Raw genomic sequence first — 15,716 nt, forward strand, 5'->3', positions numbered from 1 at the left:
ACTCCAACCTGGGTGACAAGAGCGAAACTCCGTCTCAAAGAAATGCACAGGGATGTGGTTAGCCAAATCCAGATTGGGAAAACTTTTTTTTTTGAGACAGTCTTGCCCTGTCACTCAGGCTGGAGTGCAGTGGCGTGGTCTCGGCTCACTGCAAGCTCCACCTCCCGGGTTCACGTGTTTCTCCTGCCTCAGCCTCCCCAAGTAGCTGGGACTACAGGCACCCACCACCACACCCGGCTAATTTTTTTTGTATTTTTAGTAGAGATGGGGTTTCACTGTGTTAGTCAGGATGGTCTCGATCTCCTGACCTCATGATCCGCCCGCCTTGGCCTCCCAAAGTGCTGGGATTACAGGCGGGAGCCACCGCGTCCGGCCTGAGACTGGGAAATTCTAAAGGACAGAAGACCTGATGTCTTTTGTAAATAAATGGGGAGAATAAAATAGAGAGGGGGGAGCTGTTGCAGACTAAAAGAGACAAATCAACCAAATGAAATGTGTGGACCTCACTTGAATACGTTACATAGAAAAGAAAGGGAGAGCGACCTTATAAAAGTAAATGAGACTTAAGAGACATATCAGCTCATTGCAATGTGTGGACCTTATTTGGAACCTACTTTGAAAAACCCGTAAGAAAAAAAAGGTATAAAACAGAGGAATTTGAACACCAACCAGGTATTTTATGATGTTAGGGAATTTTTATTTTTATTTATTTATTTATTTATTTATTTATTTATTTATTTATTTATTTTTTGAGACAGAGTCTTGCTCTGTCACCCAGGCTGGAGTGCAGTGGCATGATCTTGACTCACTGCAACCTCCCTCTAACTCCTGGGTTCAAGCGATTCTTCTGCCTCAGCCTCCTGAGTAGCTGGGACCACAGGCACGTGCCACCATGCCTGGCTAGTTTTTTGTATTTTTAGTAGAGACGGGGTTTCAATGCATTAGCCAAGATGGTCTCAATCTCCTAACTTCGTGATCCTCGCACCTTGGCCTCCCAAAGTGGTGGGATTACAGGCGTGAGCCACTGTGCCCGGCTGTGGGAATTGTTAAAATTTTTAAGTGTAATAGTGGTATTACTATTTTTTTTAAGTCCTTATCTTTTATAGGAGTGATTCTCATTGAGAAGGTAGATATTTTGTTCCCCCAGGGAACATATGACAATGTCTGGAGATACTCTTGTCATGCCTACTTGTCATAACTGGAGTAGAGGGGTTACTACTGGCATCTAGTGGGTAGACACCAGGGATGCTGCTAAACATCCTACTGTGCACAGGACAATCCCTACAGCAACAAACTACCTGACCCAAAATGTCAATAGTTCAAGACCCTGTCTCAAAAAATAAAAAATAAATAAATGTCGGCCAGGTGTGGTGACTCATGCCTGTAATCCCAGCACTTTGGGAGTCCGAGGCAGGAGGATTGCTTGAGCCCAAGAGCTAATTTTTAAAAATTAGCTGGGCATGATGGCATGTACCTGTAGTCTCAGCTACTCAGGAGGCTGAGGCAGGAAGATCACTTGATCCTGGGAGGTTGAGGCTGCACTGAACCTAGATCACACCAGTGTGCTATAGCCTGGGTGACGGGGATGCTGTCTCAAAAAAGAAACTTCGATGTTTCATTTTTCTTCTTCTTCTCTCTCTCTCTCTCTTTTTTTTTTTTAATGTAGAGAGAGGGTCTCACTATGTTGCCTAGGCTGGTCTCAAACTTCTGGCCTCAAGTGATCCTCCTGTTTCAGCCTCTTGAAGTGTTGGGATTACAGGTGTGAGCCTCTGCACCTGGCCCATTTTTCTTTGTTTTTGTTTGAGACAGAGTCTCACTCTGTCACCCAGGCTGGAGTATAGTGGCATGATCTCAGCTCACTGCAGCCTCTGCCTCCTGGGTTCAAGTGATTCTCCTATCTCAGCATCCTGAGTAGCTGGGATTACAGGCATGCACCACCATGCCCAGAAAATTTTTTAAATTTTTAGTAGAGATGGGGTTCTGCCACGTTGGGCAGGCTGGTCTTGAACTCCTGACCTCAGGTGATCCCCCTGCCCCTAAAATGCTAGGCTTACAGGCATGAGACGCCACACCCAGCCCCATTTTTCTTCTTTTTTTTTTTTTTTTTGAGACAGAGTCTGGCTCTGTTGCCCAGGCTGGAGTGCAGTGACGTGATCTTGGCTTACTGCAAGCTCCGCCTCCCGGGTTTCCGCCATTCTCCCACCTCAGCCTCCCGAGTAGCTGGGACTACAGGCGCCCACCACCATGCTTGGCTAATTTTTTGTATTTTTAGTAGAGACGGAGTTTCACCGTGTTAGCCAGGATGGTCTCGATCTTCTGACCTCGTGATCTGCCCACCTCAGCCTCCCAAAGTGCCAGGATTACAGGTGTGAGCAAATGTGCCCGGCCCCCGTTTTTCTTGATGCTCACATTGTTCATCCTTGGCCAGTGGGAACCACTTCAAGTTTATTTTTTTTGTTGTTATTTTTTAGATTTTTATTATGGAAAATTTTATATGCAAAAGTAAAATAGTACAATGCTCCCTCATATAGCCATCACCAGTTTTAACAACAATCAGCTGCTGGCCAAACTTGTTTAATGTGCACCCCCACACAGTTTTTTTTTGTTGTTGTTGTTGTTTTTTGAGATGAGTCTCACACTGTGGCCCAGGCTGGTGTGCAGTGGCACAATCTCGGCTCACTGCAACCTCCGCCTCCCAGGTTCAAGCGATTCTCCTGCCTCAGCCTCCCGAGTAGCTGGGAGTACAGGCGCCCACCATCTCACCTGGCTAATTTTTTTGTGTTTTTAGTAGAGACAGTATTTCACTGTGTTGGCCAAGCTGGTCTCGAACTCCTGACCTCGTGATCTGCCCGCCTTGGCCTCCCAAAGTGCTGGGATTACAGGTGTGAGCCCCTGGGCTCGGTCCCCCACACACTTTATTATCCCTCCTTACCCCTAGGTTATTTTAAAATTAAATTCTGGGCCGGGCACAGTGGCTCATGCCTGTAATCCCAGCACTTTGGGAGGCCGAGGCAGGCGGATCATGAGGTCAGGAGATTGATCCCGGCTAACACAGCGAAACCCCGTCTCTACTAAAAATATAAAAAATTAGCCGAGCATGGTGGCACCTGCCTGTAGTCCCAGCTCCTCGAGAGACTGAGGCAGGAGAATCACTTGAACTCGGGAGTCAGAGGTTGCAGCGAGCAAAGATCATGCCATTGTACTCCAGCCTGGGCGACAGAGCAAGACTCCGTCTCAAAAAAAAAAAAAAAAGAAATTGTGGACATCATATTTCATTTGCAAATATTGCAGGATACATCTCTGAAAGAGATAGGAATTCTTAAAAATAATTAGAACCATTACATACCTAAAAATAATTTTTCTTTTTTTGAGCCAGAGTCTTGAACTATCACAGGGGCTGGTGTACAGTGGCACAATCTCGGCTTTCTGCAACCTCCGCCTCCCGGGTTCAAGAGATTCTCCTGCCTCAGCCTCCTGAGTGGCTAGGATTACAGGCGCCTGCCACCACGCCCAGCTAATTTTTTGTACTTTTAGTAGAGATGGGGTTTCACTATGTTGGCCAGGCTGGTCTTGAACTCCTGACTTCGTGATCCACCCGCCTTGGCCTCCCAAAGTGTTGGGATTACAGGCGTGAGCCACTGCACCTGGCAGTAATTTCTTAATACAATAATTAGTGTTACACATCCATGATGGTCACACGCAAACACACACTCTACCTGCTTGAATTGGAAGTCAAATAAGATGATTGATCGATAGTTATTGGATGATTGATAAAGCCATTAGTTGATATGTCACTTGAATCTCATTTAACTTATAGGATCCCCCCTCCACCTGTTTTTATTTTTCTTTGCACAATTTTTTTGTTGTTGTAGAAATTAACTCATTTCTTCTGAAGGATTGTTCACATTCTATACTTTGCTATTATGTCCTGTGGTGTTTAAAATGTTCCCTTCACCCCACCCCCCCTCCAAAAAAAACCCAAAAATGGTTCTGCTATCCTCCGTAGTTCTTGTAAGTGAGTAATTAGATGTAGATCAGTGCTGTTCAATAGAGATAAAATGTGATCCACATGTGTAATTTTCGATTTTCTTTTTTTTTTTTTTTTTGTGACGGAATCTTGCTTTGTTGCCCAGGCTGGAGTGCAGTGGCACGATCTCGGCTCACTGCAACCTCCGCCTCCCGGGTTCACGCCATTCTCTTGCCTCAGCCTCCCGAGTAGCTGGGACTACAGGCTCCCACCACCACACCCGGCCAATTTTTTTTTTTTGTATTTTTAGTAGAGACAGGGGTTTCACCTTGTTAGCCAGGATGGTCTCGACCTCTTGACCTTGTGATCCACCCACCTTGGTCTCCCAAAGTGCTGGGATTACAGGCATGAGTCACTGCGCCCAGCCAATTATCGATTTTCTAGTAGCCACATTTTAAAAATAAAAAGACAAAGGTGAAATTAATTTTAATACTATATTATGTTTAGCCTGGTATCCTCAGGAGTATCATTTCAGTGTGTGAACTATATAAAAATTATTGATGAGATATTTGATGATCCTTTTTTGTACTGTCTGCAAAATCTACTATGTATTTTACACTTATAGCACGTCTCAATTCAGATGCTAAAATTTCCTCAGAAATACTTGATCTGTATTTAGATTTCCTAAAATTTACAATTGAAAAAGGAGACCCACATACCCAAGTTGTTCCAAATATACATCAAAGTTTTCCAGTAACTGAATTGAATATCAGGTTTTCAGTTTAAATGAACTAAAGTTTCATAAAATTAAGATTTTATCTCCTCAGTTGCACTAGCCAAATATCACATGCTAAGTAGCCACATGTGACTACTGGCAACCAGATTGGACAGCACAGAGGCTTGGTTAGATTCAAATTTTGGGGTTCGCTTGTTTGTTGTAGCTACAACTCCACAGGTGGTGGTGGTACTTCCATCAGAAGGTACATAATGTCCATTAGTGGCTCTTTTAGTATGGTTTGCCGCCATGCTTATTATTGCATAGATCCATTAATTACTCAGGGGTTGCAAAATGGTGACCTTACTCTATCATTTGTGTGTTTACCAGCTGTAGTACTATAGATATTTCCTCTCATCATTTTATTTGGTTATTCTGAGATACAGTTTGTATAGGAAAGGCAGGATATATATGCTTGATTCCCCCCCCCCCCATCAGTTTATAAAATAAGGAATTGCTTCCTTGGCTTTCTCAAGATTTGTCCACTGAGTTCTCGTATCATTATGAATTTAAATATATTTCGTGTCTTTCAGTCTGTTTTGGTTATTATCCTTCTTGGTGCTCAGGTTGTCCCATCTTTGGCCAATGGTAACTCATTCAGTTTGGCTTCTGAATTATTTCAACACAACCCTGGTAGTCTTTGATATCTCCCTTGCTTTCCAATATGTCCAGGCTCATCCTCCCTATTTTCCACCCAGACCTGGAATCAGCTATTTCTCCAGGAAGCTCTGACTTCCTTTAGTGGGAAATGCTATTATTTAGCAACTACCATCTGGATATTGGAGTATTCATGATTGCTGGGTTTGTTAGTGCTTCCAGAACTTCTCAATAGATTGGGCTATTAAATGTGTTGTTTTTTTATTATTATTTTGAAGGAAAAATGCATCATGAATTCATATTGATACTTTGAATTGAAATTGTAATTTTTAGTTTAACATCATTGATTTTATTTTTGAGTCTCCCAGTTGTTGTTGCTGAAAATCTCAGTTCCTAGCAACACTAACATAATAACACATTTACTTTATCCTACTATGTATATAATAGTTTGAAAAATCACAATAAGATATTATTAGTAAAAGGGCCGGGTGCAGTGGCTCACGCCTGTAATCCCAGCACTTTGGGAGGCCAAGGCGGGCAGATCACAAGGTCAGGAGATCGAGACCATCCTGGCTAATATGGTGAAACGCCATCTCTACTAAAAATACAAAAAATTAGCTGGGCGTGGTGACGGGCGCCTGTAGTCCTAGCTACTCAGGAGGCTGAGGCAGGAGAATGGTGTGAACCTAGGAGGTGGAGGTTGCAGTGAGCTGAGATCGTGCCACTGCACTCCAGCCTGGGCCACAGAACAAGACTCCGTCTCAAAAAAACAAACAAAAAAGATTTTATTAGTAACAATTTGATTATTGAATGTAATTTTAAATAGTTTAAGATTTTCCGAGATTCTTTTTATTATTAAGCTAAGGAAAGCCTCATTGGGCATGTATAGTCATGTTCCTATGTTTTAAAGTAATTTGAAAGGATTATCTGAGTGTTTAACCAGCTTAATATATAGTTAAGTTTCTTTGCTTTAGTTTGTTTTTCATTTTTAGGGGTTACTCTTTTTAGCATTTTGATTTTTTTTTCCAGCTTTAATTTCGAAATGTTTCAAACCTATGAAAAACTTGAAAGACTAGAACAGTGAACACTCATATGCCTTTCACCTTAGATTCACCAGTGAATATTTTACCACATTTGCTTTTTCTCTCATCTTTCCCCTCCTTCCCTTTTGCCTCCCATTACATGCAGTTATTTTGTTTTTGCTGAACCTTTTGAAGGAAGTGTGGCCATGATACTTCAGTCCTAAATACTTCAGCATGCTAAGAGCAAGGAATTGTCCTACCTAACCATAATTTCATATTATACCTAAGAAAATGAATAATTAGGTTTCTTAATATTTAATCTTCAACCCATATTTGAATTTCCCTAGATGTTCTAAAAGTGTCTTTTGTATTTTTTTTTTTTCTTTTTGGAACTAGTATCCAATCAAAATTTGTGAATTTCTTTTATTTATGTCTCTTCAGTTTCTTTTAATATGACCTTTTATTCATAGCATTGATCTTTTTTTTAAAATTATTTTTATTTTTATTTTTATTTTTTTTTTGAGATGGAGTCTCGCTCTGTCGCCCAGGCTGGAGTGCAGTGGCATGATCTCGGCTCGCTGCATGCTCCGCCTCCCGGGTTCACGCCATTCTGCTGCCTCAGCCTCCCGAGTAGCTGGGACTACAGGCGCCCGCCACCATGCCTGGCTAATTTTTTTGTATTTTTAGTAGAGACGGGGTTTCACAGTGTTAGCCAGGATGGTCTCGATCTCCTGACCTTGTAATCTGCCCGCCTCAGCCTCCCAAAGTGCTGGGATTACAGGCATGAGCCACCACGCCCAGCCGGCACTGATCTTTTAAAGAGTCTGTGAGAGTTTTTGTGGAAAATGTCCCACATTATGAATATGTTCTTTTTTTTTTTTTTTTTAACAATATTATTTAACCTGTTCTTCCAACCCTTGTATCTCCTGTAAATTGGAAATTTCATCCAGTCTGGAGGCTCAATGGATTCATGTTAAGTACTTTTTGGCAAGAACATTTTATTAGTGAACTTTATGTGGCATTCCTCCAGGAGGTACATCATGTCAGGATGTGCCCACTATTAGTGATACTGAGTTTGATCCCTCAGTTAAAGTGTCAGTTGCTAGGTTTTTCAACGCTAAATGTACACTTTTGCCTTTGTCATTAATTAGTAATCTTTAGAGTGATGCTTTGGCATTTTGTGAATATCTTGTTCCCCAAAAATTTTTTACCCAGTGGTTTTCACATTTTGATTAAATTTGTTTTAATAGTTATATATAACATCTTTATGTGTTTCTAAAACCAAAAGTATAAAACAAGGTACATGAAGAGAATTCTTGCTTCCGTTCCTGTCCCTTTCATCTCTCTTTCTCGATAGATAACCCTTTAATTAGTTTTTGGATTATTCTTTTTGTTGTTGTTATATGTTTAAAATACAAATATATTTGTATTCCTTCTACCTTCACTTAAATAAAAGATAGCATACACTATTGTGTAGCTTTCATATTTGACTTAAAAACCTATCCTGGGGCCGGGCACGGTGGCCCGTGCTGGTAATCCCAAGCACTTTGGGAGGCCGAGGCGGGCAGATCACGAGGTCAGGAGGTTGAGACCATCCTGGCTAACATGGTGAAACCCTGTCTCTACTAAAAATACAAAAAAAAATTAGCCAGGCGCGGTGGTGGGCGCCTGTGGTCCCAGCTACTTGGGAGGCTGAGGCAGGAGAGTGGCGTGAACCTGGGAGGCGGAGCTTGCAATGAGCCGAGATCGCGCCACTGCACACCAGCCTGGGCGACAGAGTGAGACTCTGTCTCAAAAAAAAAAAAAAAAAAAAAAACCTATCCTGGACACCACTCCAAAGTAGTGTATAGAGTTCTTCATAAGGACTTTTTAAAATGTACATATGTTTATGTCCTTTTTATTCTTGAAATCATTCACTGGTACCTCACCTTTCTCAGGATAAAGTCTAAACCTTATAAGGCCTTTTGTAATCTGGCTTTTACTTGTCTATCTAGCATCTTTTCTTTCTGTGCCCTCCCCCAACACACTTGTACACATGCATCAATGCACACGCATGCACATACACACACAATTGCTACTACTGCCATATTGTTTTTTTTTTTTTTTTAAGACAAGGTCTCACACTGTTATCCAGGTTGGAGTGCAGTGGCACCATCATGGTTCACTGTAGTCTCGATCTCCTGGGCCCAAGCAGTCCTCTCACCTTAGCCTCCCAAGGAGCTGGGACCACAGGCATGTGCCACCACGTCTGGCTAATTTTTTTTATTTTTGTAGAGACAGAGTCTCCCTGTTTTGCCCAGGCTGGTCTCAAATTCCTGTTCTCAAGCGATTTTCCTGACAGCCTCCCAAAATGCTGGGATTAAAGACGTGAGCCACCATTCCTGGCTTGATTTTTCTTTTGAATTCTTTTCAATTCGGTGAATGGACCATGAGCAACCTCCCCTGGCTACTTTTTGTGATGCTCCCAACTGCATAGAAGTCTGTTCCTGGCCGGGCATGGTGTTGTAATCCCAGCACTTAGGGAGGCTGAGATGGGTGGATCAGTTGAGCTCAGGAATTTGAGACCAACCTGGGCAACATGGCGAAACTCTGTCTCTACAAAAAATACAAAAGTTAGCCAGGCATGGTGGTGTGTGTCCGTAGTCCCAGCTACTTGGGAGGATCACTTGAGCCTGGGAGAATAGAGCGAGACTCTGTCTCCAAAAAAAAAAAAAAAGTGTATTCCTTTTCTCTGTCTTCACTTGTTCATCCTGTAGTCCTTAGCTTAAACATATTCCTGGAAGCCTACCTTAATTTTTATCACCCGATGAGGTAACCAACCAGAACGCCTCAATGCAGGTCACATATTTCTTATTCTATATACTAGTGGGACCTTCCCTCTACTTATTATACTTATTTATACCTAAAATACCCTAGGCTCACTAAACATAATAGTACTAACATTCACCACTCAAGAACTATCAGTCTCCTGATCTCTGAGTTAGGAGTCTTGGTCCTCCTGAGTCTGAGTTAGGTGTCTTTCTTGTGAGCTGATTCAACATTGCCTGCTTATCATTGTTTTCACATTCATCCTACAGTATTCTGGTTGTTTACTTATGTGCATTCCTCTGTTAGACCCCTGAGCTCTGTGAGCACAGAAACCAGGGCTCACAGGACAGGATGGCCCCAGTGCCTGGCACTTGGTAGGCAATCAGTAAATATTTATTGACTGAAAGTGGCAGAAAGGCACAAGCCCAGACATGCATTGCAACGTCCATAAGAACTAAAACTAAACTCAAATGGAATTTGCTCAAATGTAGTGATCTAAGCAGAAAACGTGAATTGCCTTACTTATTGTGGAGCTGTAAGTGGAGTCCAGAGCAGCCAGTGTGGGAGCCTCCAGGTCACCCTGGGGTGGTACTGGCTCATGGCTTGGGCTGAGAGCCAGAGAGGGGCACCACCAACTGCTCCTCCTGAGAGACAAAGAGGTCGGCAGGGCCTGGGGGAAGGGCTAGAGATTAGAAAGCAGCCTCAGCCTATAATTTCCAGAGATGGTGGGAATGGTTACTATGGGTAGGATCTGATGGAAGGAACCAAGCTGGAGAAGAAGAACCTGCCCTCCATATAGGAGCAGGCACCCAGGCCACACTCGGTCATCTCTCGGTGGGGGCCTGGGCACAGGGGCCAGGCCCTTCTTGATGTTGCTGGGCCTGGGGCTTACAGGATGCCCAGGCTGAGGAAGAGATCAAGCAAGAGATGAACACACTGCAGCAGAAGCTGAATGAGCAGCAGAGTGTGCTTCAGCGTATTGCCGCCCCCAACATGAAGGCCATGGAAAAGCTGGAAAGTGTCCGAGACAAGTTCCAGGAGACCTCAGATGGTAAGATTTACCCTTCTACTTGGGCCTATGATAAGGACAAGAGGCTAAAGGTATGCCACGGGCCTGCTGTACCTCACAGCAGTTCCTGTTCTGACATGCTTTCTTACTTAAAACTCCCAGGAGCCCTAAACAGTAGGGGTTATTACACCTGCTTTATAGAACAGAAAATTGCTGAGGTTCCCAGAGGGTAAATGACCTGTTCAAGGTCACGTAGCTGGTTGCTGGTGGAACACAGGAATCCATATTTGTGTGGCTGCAGGCCCCTGTTTCTTCCTCTGCACTGTATCCAGTGGCCAGTCCACTGGATACAGATCCTTCTGGGACCCTCCTCAGGCATTCCTCTCTCTCTCTTGGTGGGATGTCCCTGCTCTGGATTGTCATTTGCAGGTCCTTCTTGCCAGGGCACTGAGGGGTCACCTGTCTTTCTTTCTGGCAGAGTTTGAAGCAGCCCGAAAGCGAGCAAAGAAGGCCAAGCAGGCATTCGAACAGATCAAGAAGGAGCGCTTTGACCGCTTCAATGCTTGTTTTGAATCTGTGGCTACCAACATTGATGAGATCTATAAAGCCCTGTCCCGCAATAGCAGTGCCCAGGTAGGCTGGAGCCCCTTACCCAACCAGCTGCTACCATCCTCAGTTATCTTTCCCTCTAGGCTTCCTGTCCCTATCTCCATCCGGACTCAGATACAGATCCTGACCCATCTGCCTTCCCCTAGGCATTCCTGGGCCCTGAGAACCCTGAAGAGCCCTACTTGGATGGCATCAACTACAACTGTGTGGCTCCTGGAAAACGCTTCCGGCCTATGGACAACTTATCAGGCGGGGAGAAGACAGTGGCAGCTCTGGCCCTGCTCTTTGCCATCCACAGGTAAGGCTGATCCCCTAGGTCAGTTGACGAAGACTGAACTGAGGCCACCAGAGGCTCTGGGGCCCAAGGATACACAGAGATCTGCAAAGGTGAAGATAGTTTGGTGGAATCTGGATTGCATCCCTGTTTCACTAACTACTGCAGCGTATCTGGCTTTGGTTTTTCTGGACCTGTCTTCCCCATCCACCCTCATCCGCTCAGCATGCCCTCACCGGCCTCTGCATGTATTCAGTCCCACCTCCAGGCTTTTGCTCACAAGGTTGCTGGCTAATAATCCCTTTCCATGTAAATCTAGGTTGATCATCACCTTTCACCCCTTCACCCTTTCTCATTCTCCCTTTCCTTTAGGAAGCCCTCCTTGATCACTGTGTCATACCCTGACCTTCCCCTCCTGAATGCCAGTACTTGAGTCTGACTCCTGCAGCTTATATTGCTTGATTGTACAGCATCAATTTCTTGAGTGCTGCTCTGTACCAGACCCTGCGGAGGGATTAGGGACACAGATGTATCAGACAGGGTCTCCGGCCTCGAGGAGCTCACAGTCTAGTAGAAGCCAGATGCATAAACAGACATGTGCTAAGTGTTGTAACCGGGTGAGCATGGGTGTGATGGATACACAGAGGAGGTACACTTAATCCAGTCTGTGGGGAGGGTGTGGGTAAGCCAGGGAAGACTTTTAAGGACAGGTGCCACTTGAGCAGGAGATGTAAAGGATGAGTAGAAGTTTGCCAGGGAGACCAGCAGGCATTCTAGGCTGAGAATGCAGCATGTGCAGAGGCAAGGAGGCATGACAGAGCATGTTGTGATGGCGTGTGTTTGGAATGGGGTGGACCTCTAGGTAGCTCGATCATTACGACTAAAACCTTGGACAGATTTAGCTCCCCAGCCAGCCTGGAAGCTCCTGAGGGAACCATGTCTTCTTGTGATTCTGTAGGAACCTGGAACACAGGGCTGAGTGCAGAGGGGAGGGCTTTGTTGATGTGTTGGCTTGTAGGGGCTCAGGCAGCTTTGAGACCTGGGTTTTTTAGTCTCTGAAGAAGTGGAGTGGGAAGCTGGCCTGTTTGATGGGTCCTGGGGCTGTCCCACCCCGCCTTGCCACCCCCTCCCCACCTCAGTGTCAGCTCACCTACTGGTTCCCTCCCAGCTACAAGCCAGCCCCCTTCTTCGTCCTGGATGAGATCGATGCTGCCTTGGATAACACCAACATTGGCAAGGTGGGTGCAAAGAAAGTGGGGCCTGGGAGGGATGCCCCCAGGTTGGGGCTGGGTTTCAGGGAACACCTCCTGAGTGTGCCCTAGCCGTTCCTGCTGCCTGCTCTCTGTGGCTGGGAGGCTGGGCCCAGAGTCATCCATGCTGTCGTAGTCAGTAGTCTCCTTCTCTCAACCTCTCTTTTCCCCACCTTCCTCTCCCTACCCTACCTCTTCTGCCTTCTGGTTGTGGCTGGAAAATACAGGGGACTGTTAAGGTTTGAGCCTTGCTAAGTGCCTGGCGGCCTTTCCCACAGGTGGCAAATTACATCAAGGAGCAGTCGACTTGCAACTTCCAGGCCATCGTCATCTCTCTCAAGGAGGAGTTCTACACCAAGGCCGAGAGCCTTATTGGAGTCTATCCTGAGGTAGGGCGGGCCTGGCTCAGGAGCCAGCCCTACTCCCTGCCTGATTTCCCAGGGCAGGAAAGGAAGGCTGCAGAGGAGGGGAAAGGAGGTGGGGGAGCATAGGGAATCAGGTCCTGAATGGCCAGTTGGGCTTGTTGGAGCCCTGCCTCTGGAGGCTTACCCAGCCCAGCCAGGCAGGGCCATTGCATTTGGGGACAGGTGGAAAGGTAGGCAGAGGCAGCCAGACTGGAGAAAGGAGGAGAGTACAGAAGTAGGCAGGGAGAGAAGGCACATGGGACTGAGCATATCCTCTCACACCCAGAGAGAACCATTGACTGGGCTTTGGGCAGGTATGTAGGGAGGAGGGTTTGAGGCCCCTGATCCTGGGGCACTAGACCCCTCTTAATTCTCTCCTTACAATTTTATTTTTCTTTTTCTCCCTCCTCCTTCAGCAAGGGGACTGTGTGATCAGCAAAGTCCTGACCTTCGACCTCACCAAGTACCCAGATGCCAACCCCAACCCCAATGAGCAGTAGCAGTAGTTCTGCCCTCCCACCCTGTCTGGATCCCTAAGCTGTCCCTCTCCCAATCTCTGGATATTTGACTCCCAACCTTCCCCCTACATCCTGGCCCTTTTTGGTGTAGTCATGGGATTTAGGCACTGCTAATCAAGCATGAAGAGGAACAGAGGTGATGTTAGGTCTGGAGCAAAAATTCCTGAACGACAGGGAGTATTCTGGCCTCTGGAAGGAGGTGCTGAGCTGAACAGGGCCATCTGTTCATCACACACACCCCCTTCCTCCCCCTCGTCACCCATAATCGTGGGCCCCTTGGGCCTCTTGCCCACTGTGTGTGTGGGTATGTATGTGTGTATGTATGTATCCGCATGTGTGCATGTGAGTATGTTTGCAAAATAATAAAGGATATTGGAGACTTGTTTTAGAAGGAGCCTAGGCTGAATTTGATTCCAAGAGAGCTTAGGATGACAGCACCCCTGAGCTGGGCAAAGGTACTCAGGACCTCATAGGAGTCTTAGGCAGTTACCTGAAACTGCCTTCATTCACTCATTTGTGTATTCATTCATTTGTGTATTCATCAGACACATACCGAACACCCTCTATTTGCCAGGCTCTGTGCTTATAATACAGAGTTGAATCAGACATGATCTCTACCCTCCTAGTAAGGAGATACAATGGGTTCATGAATGACTATGGTTAGCTGAATGTCATATGTACTTTGAATTTGAGAAGAGGGTGATCCCCTCTAGGCTTCCTGGAGGTCACATTTAAGCTAGACCTTGACAAATTGGTAGGATTTGGTCAGGCACTAGGAGCAGAGCATGAGTTCTGGGGACAGACAGTTATGGGTTCTGGTCCCATTTTTTTTATCGCTTACTAGTTGTTTGACCTTGGGCAAGTCATTTGACCTTCTGTGCCTCAGTTTCCTCAACTGTAAAATGGGGCTAACAATATTACCTACCTCATAGGATTTAATGATGTCAAGCTCCTCACTGGAGGCCTTATCCCTTCGTGGAGCCCACTAGGTGCCGACCCCTCAGAATATAACCCTCATGCCTGGATCCCTGAGAGCTTCTGATCCCAGCTATTAGGGACAGAAGAAGCCTTCAAATCTGGAAGGTGCTGAATGCCCTGCTGACTGGGAAAGTTTCAGGGCACTGATGGGGTCTACCTGGTAAGTGGAGGGCCTGAGGAAACCTGTAGCTTCAATCATGTATGGTAACCGGGTGCCTGAGCCCCAATCTGGGTTGTGAGGAAATAGGGGAGAGGTAGCCTGGGCCACATCCCAGCCTAACACGTGTGAGGTTCATTTTAGGAACTAACCTCATTAGCTATAAGGATCATGCAGAGGCAGCAAAGCCGGGTGCGATGAGCTCAGCCTTTACTCATTCTCATACACCATCACACTTCACTTCTAATCTGTGTATTGCTTTTTTGCTTTTTAAAAGTTAAGTCCATTTCAATTACCCAAATAATGCATGAATTCATTCTCCTTTTGAGAAATTAGATTGTTAAAGATAGTCTCATTCAGCTATCAACCACTCCCCCTCTTGATCTTTTCCCTCTTAGTGGCTGTTGTTTGTTGTACTTCCATTTAGACTTTGTTTTAATGCTTGTACTTACATAATATGAACTCATTGGAAATATTGTGTGTTTAATACAAGTGGTATATTGAATTGTTTAGCAATTTGTTTTCTTTGCTTAACGATGTTTTTGAGATCTGTGCATGTTACTTAATGTAGCTCAATACATCTTCTGTAATTGCTGTATAGATTGCCATCATATGATTACCACATTTTACTTATGCATTTCTCTTGTTATGGACATTAAGACTGTTTTCAGGTTTTGCTATTACAAAATACTACACAGGAGCATCCCTATGCCTGTGTGAAAGTGTATGTGTGAAAGTTTACCTAGGGTTGATTCCTAGAAGTGGAATTGCAAAGTCATAGGATATTTATATATTGGTTTTTAATAATACTTCCAAATTGCCCTCCTGTACTATTTACTTAGTATTTTTCTTGAGGTTGATCTGAGGTCTAACATTGTTATCCTATATCATTTTCATCCCAAGTAGTGATATCTGTGAAATCACAGGTTTGATGTGTGCTAATTATGTATTTTTCTAATACATATTAAAAGACATAACTATCAAAACAAAATAAATTTGTCTGTTTTCAACCAAAGAAGTCACGTACCACTGGTGGTACTGTGTGCCATAATTTGGCAAATGCTGGCCTTTATGGAAGAGCCACAATTCGGGGGTCAGACCTGGTTCAAATTCTAGCTGTAGAAACTTGGGCAAGTTACTTCACCTCTGAGCCTAAGTTTCCACATCTGTAAAAGGAGATAATAAACACCTACCTTGCAGTAGTGAAGCAAAGAGAAAATTAAATATATATGAAGCAATTTGACTGGCATCTAGATCATTCACAGCCCTTTAAACGTCACCTTTGCTATTCTCCCCACTTTACAGATAAGGAAACTGAGGCCCAAAAAGATTTGAACCCAGGTCTTCC

The 15,716-nt window shown here is 44.8% G+C and overlaps 1 protein-coding gene across 1 annotated transcript in view; it reads left to right on the forward strand.

The window, feature by feature from the left end:
* Positions 1 to 15,363, forward strand: part of SMC1A (structural maintenance of chromosomes 1A) — a 45,039-nt gene extending 29,676 nt beyond the window's left edge. The window contains exons 20-25 of the mRNA XM_037994921.2: positions 10,064 to 10,220; positions 10,657 to 10,811; positions 10,934 to 11,085; positions 12,230 to 12,299; positions 12,590 to 12,700; positions 13,132 to 15,363. Of these exons, the coding sequence (XP_037850849.1) occupies positions 10,064 to 10,220; positions 10,657 to 10,811; positions 10,934 to 11,085; positions 12,230 to 12,299; positions 12,590 to 12,700; positions 13,132 to 13,215 (729 nt within the window). The 3' untranslated portion in view covers positions 13,216 to 15,363. The remainder of the gene's footprint in view (positions 1 to 10,063; positions 10,221 to 10,656; positions 10,812 to 10,933; positions 11,086 to 12,229; positions 12,300 to 12,589; positions 12,701 to 13,131) is intronic.
* The last annotated feature ends 353 nt before the right edge of the window (positions 15,364 to 15,716 follow it).

Source organism: Chlorocebus sabaeus, chromosome X (genome assembly GCF_047675955.1).
Source record: "Chlorocebus sabaeus isolate Y175 chromosome X, mChlSab1.0.hap1, whole genome shotgun sequence".
NCBI lineage: Eukaryota > Metazoa > Chordata > Mammalia > Primates > Cercopithecidae > Chlorocebus > Chlorocebus sabaeus.